Source organism: Anolis sagrei, chromosome 1 (assembly GCF_037176765.1).
Source record: "Anolis sagrei isolate rAnoSag1 chromosome 1, rAnoSag1.mat, whole genome shotgun sequence".
NCBI lineage: Eukaryota > Metazoa > Chordata > Lepidosauria > Squamata > Dactyloidae > Anolis > Anolis sagrei.
The window spans coordinates 93,147,313-93,157,290 of NC_090021.1; the positions used below are offsets into that span (position 1 = coordinate 93,147,313).

The 9,978-nt window shown below is 38.5% G+C and overlaps 1 protein-coding gene across 1 annotated transcript in view; it reads left to right on the forward strand.

Annotated features, from left to right (window-relative positions):
- Nucleotides 1-9,978, forward strand: part of CDK19 (cyclin dependent kinase 19) — a 114,206-nt gene that overhangs the window by 31,763 nt on the left and 72,465 nt on the right. The window contains exon 2 of the mRNA XM_060753169.2: nucleotides 1,617-1,692. Coding sequence (XP_060609152.1) covers nucleotides 1,617-1,692 — 76 coding nt within the window. The remainder of the gene's footprint in view (nucleotides 1-1,616; nucleotides 1,693-9,978) is intronic.

Here is a 9,978-nt window from a genome sequence, read left to right on the forward strand (position 1 = left end):
TTATGATTTTGTTGTAATGATCACTAATATACATTTAAAAGCAGAGGGATAAAAAATAAATGATCAAAAAACAAAAATTCTTGATGATCAGTATGAGGTGAAATCCCCATATATATCTAATTTCTTCTGGTTTTAAGATAGAAGTGAATAGCCCAGACTACGCCCCTCTGGAGCGTAGTCTGGGCTATGTAATGAATGTTCATCAGTTTCTGCCCATTATGTACAAACTGGGGGAGTTAACAAATTTTCTGAACTTTATTTTCATCCTTCATTTCATCAGTTTTATGACACTTGGTTGAGAAAATATAGGAATGTGAAGTAAGTAAGAACCAAGAGTCAACTGTGATGGTACTTTATAGAAAGCTCTCGCTCTGATCTTTCAAGAATAGTAGGCTTGGCTGATCTGTAGTATAGGCAATATATCTGAACATTGCTAAAAAGCACTTCCATTTTTGGATGTGCTTTTCAGCATTGCCCAAATAGTGTCACTTGTTTAGGAGGGTAGAGAAATCCAGTACTTGGAAAGTTGGCTTATATCAGACCAGACTGTTTTTCCCATGTAGCCTAGTACTGTCTGCTTTGACTGGTAGTGAGAAGCTAACTCATGCTGCCTGCTCCTTCTTTTGCAAATGTCTATATCTGGGTATGGATCTAATAACTTTGTATTGATGTAATTAACTGAAAATGGTTTCATTTTAAACACTAGTTCTAAGTGGCATTTTTCTTATTATTCTCTAAGAAATGTGAGGGTTTTGTTCATTCTTTCTAGGTTTTAATTGATGTACAAGAATGAAAAGGCGGAGAGAGTTGCTTTCTGATTTTTTCTTGTTTTGTTTCCAATGCCATCAAATAATACACATAAACAGCACTTTTTAAACCTATTTGATCTTAAATTAGTAAGATACAGTTCTTCTATTCCTGATAGATGTAAAAATATTACCCTGCTTTTCTACTTTCTTCATTTTACCACTTGGCTAAGCCTGTTGTCTTCGTAGTATTCTGTCAGATTTCCAACACATTTATTGTTTTCTGTTATTACCTTTTGCGATTGCCTGGGTCTTGGAGTCTGTCCTGATTTTAGAGCTTTGATTCGTTCAACCCTGTGTTTTCTTGAAGACAAACCTTCACCACTACCACCACCCAAACCTCTTTTCAGTCATATAGTGAAAATCACATATTCTCGCTAGATTTCAGTTTGCCAGGTATCTTATTCTCTTGTAAATTTAGAAAATTCATATCAAAAGTGGGAGTCACAGAAAGAGAAAGCATGGTGGGCCATTATAGATTCAAGCATTGTTAATAACAGCACCGTAACTTAGGGTGCATCTGCACTGTAGAATTAATACAGTTTGACCCCACTTTAACTGTCATGGCTCAATGCTATGGAATCCTGAGATCTGTAGTCTGGTGACTCAGTAGCATTCATTACCATAGATGGCTAAAGACCATGTAAAACGACAGTCATGGCAGTTAAAGTGGTGTTAAAGTGCATTAATTTTGCAGAGTAGATGTATCCTTAGTCACAGTTTCAGAGGGCAGAGATTGAATTAGTTATGCATTTCTGTATATTGCAAATGTAAATAAGATGTGTAAAATTGATTGTTTTCTTCCTGCAGAAAAGATGAAAAGGAGTATGCACTGAAGCAGATCGAAGGAACAGGGATATCCATGTCAGCATGTAGAGAAATAGCAGTAAGTGGACAACAGCTATTATTTTTTTTATAGTTTATGGACATGGCTAGAATCCCACTAGTTTATTTCTGCTAGCTGTAGCTGTACATCAGTATATATAGTTTGTAGTGAAACTCTATAAAAAAAAGTCCTGTTCTAGAAGGCTGAGAGAAAGGAGAGGTTCATGGAGGGAGTCGCTGGAAAACGTAACTGTGTTCTATTTTACTGCTAGCAGTCTTTTGTCGGCAAAGGAAAACTAGTTGGATTCTACCGTGTTAATTGTAAATTCCTTTCCTGTTGAAATTCAAGTTTAATTATATCTTTCAGTTAAATCTTTCTTCAAGTATGATATTGAATTATTTTTGAAGTATTTGGTTAAATTTAACATTTTATCAATGTACTTACAAGTTTTTGATAATGAATGAAGTTTTGGATTACAGACAGTCCCTGTGTTACAAACACTAAGCTTACAAATGACTCATAGTTAAGGACAGGGGTGAAACAACAAGAAGTGAGAGAAATCTATCCCTAAGTAGGGGAGTTCACTCCTAGAAGAGCAAAAAGGCGTCTCCACCAAAGCTTTCTCACCAATCCTTGTTTCCATAACAAGCCAAATTTTTCAAAATCCAGTTCTCACAAGGACAGAAACTGAGGTAAAACTGAGGTAAAATCTTCTGAACAGGGGCACAGACAGCAAAACAAACACCACAGGGATGTTTACCCTTCCCTATGTTATCCAAAGCAAAAAAAAAAATGGCTGGAATTTCATTTAAAAAAAATGTAATTGTTATGACTTACATGCAAATTCAACTTAAGAACAACCTAAAAACACACCTGTCTTGTTCGTAACTTGGGGACTGCCTGTACTGTGAACTGAATATTTGAGCCGTCTCTATTTGAATGGATTACATATGAAATAACATTGGGTGATACTAGTTTTCTGATACATCATTCTTTCTAACATGGTATCCTTATTACTGTTTTGAAACTTACACAGAAAGATTAATATTTTTAGTGTAATTTTGTAATTGTTGTATTGTTAATATGTTGTTGTAATTGCCTCTTTGTAAATTGCCTTTTTATATGTGTTGTACACCGCCATGAGTCGCCCTAAAGGGCTGAGAATGGCGGTTAATAAATGCATCAAATAAATAAATAAATAAATAAATAAATATGATCTTGGTTTTGAATGTATAGAATTGTGCAATTGTGTAAGAAACAGCTGAAGACATACTTTTGCTCACTGGCTTACGAAGAGGAGGAATAGATAATTACTTTGCTATTATACCTCTGAGTAACATTTGCAATCTATACTTCGGTCTTTCTGCCTCACGAGCTCAGTTGACATCTTGAGCAGTGATCAGTTTATATGCCCCCAAGGAACTCTGTTGACTCTGGGAAATTGACGCTTCTGTTTTTATGTTTTATGTTTGTTTTATGTCTGATATAATAGGTTGTTTAAATTTTATTCTAATTTGCTAAGTTATAATTTGTTTTTATATGCTGTGGAGTTTAATTTTTGTTATTATGTGTCTATTAGTTGTTATGTTCAGGCATTGAATGGTTGCCTTTTTTGTGACTGGAATTCGCCCTGAGTCCCTTCAGGGAGATAGAGAGGAATATAAATAAAATTTTATTATTATATTATTAACTGAAACTTGGAAAGTCACCACTTACATAAGCACCATTGGTTCAATGGATCTACTCTAGTTGGGCACTAAGCAGCTTTTATTGGAAGCAAGTTCAATTAATGTGCAGATGAAGAGTTCAGTAAAGGATGATATGAAAAATTACTGTGGCAGAAGAGTTGGTGATATTCCAATGCAAATAGAAAACAATTTGTAGCTTGGAGCTTCTTGAGCATGTGCCATATTTGGAAGGAGTGTTGCAAAAATGCATTCAAGTACAATTAGAAAAGATTACACAATTTTGGATGTAGTCTACAAAGTGAGTGCCACTCCCTGGTTTGGTAGCTGGAGGTACCGATATAAATATTTCTGAATTATTTAAGGTATTTTAGAAAAAGGTTTGGTGTCTGTTGGCTTTAGGGTAAATGTTAATTTTCTTCTTTCAAATAAAAGTAACCAACTAAGGAATATAATGTATAAAGCAGAATAAATGACTATTTATGATGCATATGCAATTGGTAAAAAAAATATTATGCCCTATATTTGGGTATGCCTTCCATGTATTTTCTCAGGTATAGCTCCTTTCAGCTTTTCAAAGAAGTATGTCCCTCTTCTACTCATCTTTGACTTTATACTTTATTCAATACACCATTCTTTTTTTTAGACTTTCATAGGGAGAAACAATAAAAGACAACTTCATAAATCTGAATCTAGTTTTTTTGCATTTGAAAGAGAAGGTATGGCTGCTATTCTTTGAAAATGCACAAGGAATCATTTCTAAAATGTATATGTCTCAATATTCTTAAATAATATGAAGTTAGATGTTCATATTTCTATGCTTGAGGGATAAAGTACAATGGAATCCAAATGGTGAAAAGTATTTATATAGGGCATAATATAGTAGTTGGACTAGGACTAGGGAGATTTGGACTGAAGCCCTGTTAGCCCATGAGTTACATGCACTGTATCTGAAACTAATGTTCCTAACTGGGTTGTTGTAGAGAGAAAAATGTGGAGGAGGACCTGATAGGTGCCCTTAAGCTCTTTGTGGAAGGGACACGATATAAATGTAACAAATAACTAAACTGACACCTCACAGATTTTAGTTGGAGAAGTGTGACTTCAGTTAAATTACGTATGAGCACAGGATGTTCAGTTGTCTGTATTTTTTTAGTAGCCCATTCTAATTTATCTGCAAGGGTCAGGAGTGTTTGCTGATACACCAGCTGCGATCCTTCAAGGTTGGACATCTGCAAAAGGAAATTGAAGACCCATCTCTTCCAGCAGGTCTACCCAGTCAACTTTCAATCATGAGTTTTAATTTACATTCTATTGCCACTATGTCAATTCCATATCTGTGTTTGATATAAATGTTATAATACACACACACACACACACACACTGTATATATGTGTGTGTGTGTATGTAATTTATCGTATTTTATGTTCATTTTTATGTTCATTGTACTCTGCTTTGAGCCATCAGAAGAGGCAGCAAATAAATAAAAATTATTGTTGTTGTTATTATTATTATTATTATTATCTTCTATTTTGGAAACTATTTCCTATATAATATTTCTAAAACAAAAAGTCACTGGTTGTAGCAGATCTTCACTGACCTAGATAATTTAAACTTACAGGGCTGACATATTGTTAATATTTCAAACAAAGCTTGTGATAGTGGACAATATAGATTTAGAAAATTATCAGATATGTTATTGAACCATTACTGTACTGAGATTTAGTTTCACCCAACATGACCTGTACAAACAAATTTTTTGTGCATTTCTGAAATCTCAAGGAATTGAATTAAGGTGTTCATATATATATGAATATAAAATTAACCTTATGAAGAAAGGAAATAAGAGCGATACTTGTCCGTACTGTTTGGAGTCTCTTTACTTTTGTACGTTACATGGTGCAATTGGAGACGAGCTTTAAAAGTAAGAACTTGATTTCTAAATGTTAGGAAACTGTCGTTATTTTGTGATTTTCATTTTTTATAAACACTGTGAAGATAAATATTTGCAGAGACAGCCTTGTAGAATTGTGATGTATGATATTATAGTTATGTAGTATGATATAGTATATAGGGTATTATACATTATAATAGCAGTATAGTAAACTCTTACATTAACTCTTTTCTTCTAACAATCTAAAATAATTCACTACTTGTTGTATGGAAAACCTAGGATCATAGGCAGTTGCATTATTTTCAGTTAGATCACTGTTAGCTATGACTCCCAGCAACAATGCAGGGTTTCAGGTATAATTATTTCCTGAAGATCCTTGACATTTCAACTTATGGTTTCCCATCAAAGTGTCTACCAGGCCTGACTCCTCTTGGTGTCTGAAATCAAACATGATCAATGTACTTAGGGTAGTGGGTCAGTGTTGTTGTTGTTCATTCGTTCAGTCGTCTCCGACTCTTCGTGACCTCATGGACCAGCCCACGCCAGAGCTCCCTGTCGGCCGTTACCACCCCCAGCTCCCTCAAGGTCAGTCCAGTCACTTCAAGGATGCCATCCATCCATCTTGCCCTTGGTCGGCCCCTCTTCCTTTTGCCTTCCACTTTCCCCAGCATAATTGTCTTCTCTAGGCTTTCCTGTCTCCTCATGATGTGGCCAAAGTACTTCAACTTTGTCTCTAGTATCTTTCCCTCCAGTGAGCAGTCGGGCTTTATTTCCTGGAGGATGGACTGGTTGGATCTTCTCGCAGTCCAAGGCACTCTCAGAACTTTCCTCCAACACCAGAGCTCAAAAGCATCTATCTTCCTTCGCTCAGCCTTCCCTAAGGTCCAGCTCTCACATCCGTAGGTTACTACAGGGAATACCATGGCTTTGACTAGGCGGATCTTTGTTGTCAGTCTGATGTCTCTACTCTTTACTATTTTATCGAGATTGGACATTGCTCTCCTCCCAAGAAGTAAGCGTCTTCTGATTTCCTGGCCACAGTCTGCATCTGCAGTAATCTTTGCACCTAGAAATACAAAGTCTGTCACGGCCTCCACGGTTTCTCCCTCTATTTTCCAGTTGTCAATCATTCTTGTTGCCATAATCTTGGTTTTTTTGATGTTTAGCTGCAACCCGGCTTTTGCGGGTCAGTGTATACTTCTGAAATTCCACTCCATACAAATGGGTTTTTAGACTGGGAGAAATTAAATGAATCCTGTAGCACTTGTAATGTTTTTATGCTAGTTTCTGCATGCACACAGCCTTCAGTCAAAATCAGACAGGATGTATATTATGCTGATAATAATGGCCAGTTGTATATGGCTGCTACCACTTTCTTATCCTATAGTCATGTGATGCATACATCAATCCGAGCAAAGCAGTACCCTTTCCTAGTATTACTAACACATTATCCTTTTTGCAGTAAAAGTGAAAATTATATTTTAATTTGACTACTTTTGCTTTCTTGTTTACGTATGTTACACCATACTGCAAATGTGTTCTGTTTTCCCCTCATACTTGCTGTGATGACATGGTGGTAAGGAAATTAACTCATTTGTAAATTCCTCTCTTCCACCTTCAATTGACTTCAGGCATTATAATTAGATGACTTCTGCTCCTTTTGCAGAAAGGGACTGCAGCTCTCACTGCAGTGGATGTGTCTGTAGACTATAGTAAGTTATAGCAACAGCCTGCGTAAATGGCAGCGCTGTGTGTATAACAAACTACTGCAGTAGATTCTTTGTCTTTGTGAAAGTGAGGAGGTTCATTAATGCACTGTACAACTCTAAATAAATGAAGACCACAACTGATTTGTGCCACAAGCGCTAAATCTTCAAGGAGGCAGGATTGCACCTGTTGTCCTCCCAGAAATTCATGTTCCATGATCTGCTTAGAAAGGAAAACTCGTGTTCAGTCTTACCCCTGCAGAACAGTCAGCTGCCTTTGCAAGATGCAGCGACAACGTTATGGGACAAAAGAAATACATAAAAAAGAAGAGGGGGAGGTGGCAAGTTAGGACTCCACTCACTCCTGCAGTGAAAGGAATCACATTAATCAGAGAGTGGGGAAAAAACCAAACCAATTTGTTTTGCAAAAGAAGGAATTCAGGTGTGGATTAATATGGATTTATATAGCATAGTTCCCGGTGGCTCAGTGGGTTAAACCACTGAGCTGCTGAACTTGCTGACGGAAAGATTGCCGGTTCGAATCCGGGGAGTGGGGTGAGCTCTTGCTGTTAGCCCCAGCTTCTGCCAACCTACCAGTTCGAAAACATGCAAATGTGAGTAGATCAATAGGTAGTGCTCCAGTGGTACAGTAATGGCGCTCCATGCAGTCACGCTGGCCACATGACCTTGGAGGTGTCAATTGACAACACTGGCTCTTTGGCATAGAAATGGAGATGAACACCAACCCCCAGAGTCAGACAAGACTGGACTTAATGAATGTCAGGGGAAAACATTTACCTTTACCTTTAGCATAAAGAAAAAAATCTATGACAGGAGCATTTGGGAATATGCAAAGCATAGATCACTGCAAGAACTGCCCTCCTTTCAGATTTCACTCTTATGAGCCTTTTAAAAGGGCTGTTTTCCTCTTGATTTGTTTGTGTTATAGTGCTTGGAAAAGTGTTAGTAGCCACACAATCAGCATATGTTGAAGACTATTTACAGAGTATCCAGTTAGGACACTTTTTCGTTTTATATTGCACTAGCTGTGCCCTGCCACGCGTTGCTGTGGCCTATAGTAAAACTTATCAAAGTTGAGGTAGATATCTGGACTATTATGAAAGAGAGGTACCTACCTATTCCTTCCCCCTTTTCCTCCCCTTTTCTCTCCTTTCTTCCTTCTCTACTTCTTTCTTTCTTTCCTTCTTTCACTACTTGGTTTCATCCTTCTCTCTTTCCTTCATTCCCTCCCCCTTTCTTCCTTTGCCTCTCTTCCCTCCCTGTTTGCTTCCTTCTTTCTCTTTTTATTTCCTTTTATTTCACCACCATCATAACAATAACAATAATGCAATGCATTGCCTCTAGGACCTGACACCTCTCCCATCCCCCCAGGGTCTAATAGGAATAATAGCATAATAATAATAATAGAAATAACAACCTTTACCCACCACGTGTTGCTGTGGCCAACCTTCCCTCTTTCTCTCCTTCTTTCCTTCCTTCCTTCCTTCCTTCTTTCCTTCCTTCTTTCCTTCCTTCTTTCCTTCCTTCCTTCCTTCCTTCCTTCCTTCCTTCCTTCCTTCCCTCCCTCCCTCCCTCCCTCCCTCCCTCCCTCCCATCTTTCCTTCTCCTCTTCCTTCTCTATCTCTTTTCCTTCCTTCCCCCTTTTTCTTTCTCTTCTGGTCTCTTTTCTTCCTTCTCTCTTTCCTTCTTTCCTTCCCTCCCTCTTTCTCTACATCTTCCCCCTTCCTTCACTCCCTCTTTCCTTCCTTCATTCCCTTTTTTCTTTCCTTCTCTCCTTCCTTCCTTCCTTCCCCCTTTTTCTTTCTCTTCTGGTCTCTTTTCTTCCTTCTCTCTTTCCTTCTTTCCTTCCCTCCCTCTTTCTCAACATCTTCGCCCTTCCTTCACTCCCTCTTTCCTTCCTTCATTCCCTTTTTTCTTTCCTTCTCTCCTTCCTTCCTTCCTTCCCCCTTTTTCTTTCTCTTCTGGTCTCTTTTCTTCCTTCTATCTTTCCTTCTTTCCTTCCCTCCCTCTTTCTCTACATCTTCGCCCTTCCTTCACTCCCTCTTTTCTTCCTTCATTCCCTTTTTTCTTTCCTTCCTTCCTTCCCCCCTTTTCTTTCCCTCCCTCTGTCTCTCATTTCTTCCTTCCCTACCTCTTTCCTTCCTTCCCCCTTTTTCTTTCTCTTCTGCTGTCTCTCTTTTCTTTCCTTCCATTTTTCCTTTTCTTTCCTTTTCTTCTTCCTTCTTTCTCTAACTTTCCTTCCTTCCCCCTTTTTCTTTACCTCCCTTTCTCTTTCTTCTTTCTTTCCGTGGGGTTGTGTGTGTGTCTGCGGCGGCGGGAGGAGTGATGGAGCGTGGGGTTGCGTGTGTGTGTGCGGCGGTGGGGAGAGTGATGGAGCATGGGATTGTGTATGTGTGTGCGGTGGCGGTGGGAGTTATGGAGCTTGGGGTTGTGTGTGTGTGTGCGGCGGCGGGGAGAGTGATGGAGCGTGGGGTTGCGTGTGTGTGTGCGGCGGCGGGGGAGTGGCTTCCACAGAGGGAATGTTGGCCGGAAGGCTGTGTGCGCACGCCAGGGAACTTGCGGCTGGGCGCCAATGCGCATGCTCAGTTGTTTTGCCGTTTTGTGAGTGTGTTGTTGTGTTGTTTTTCATTTTGAGTAGATATGTTTGTACCTTGTGGGTTGTGTTATGGGCATGGGAATTTTGGTTAAGTTTCGTTGGGTTTTTTTTGAGTTTTGTTGTTTTGCCGTTTTGTGAGTGTGTTGTTGTGTTGTTTTTCATTTTGAGTAGATATGTTTGTACCTTGTGGGTTGTGTTATGGGCATGGCAATTTTGGTGCAGTTTCGTTGGGGGGTTGTGGAGTTTTGCTGTCCTGTTGAACCAACCTAACAGATTTATATATATAGATTATCTGATGAAATATACAGCCAAATGTTTCTGTCTAGGTCATTATTATTGTGTATGGCATTTGTATCCAAATGCTTAAAAAAGATTTAGGATTCAGTATTTAGGATTTATGAGTCAGCTAGCTGTGGATGTCTGATGGGTGTGCATGTGTTTCTA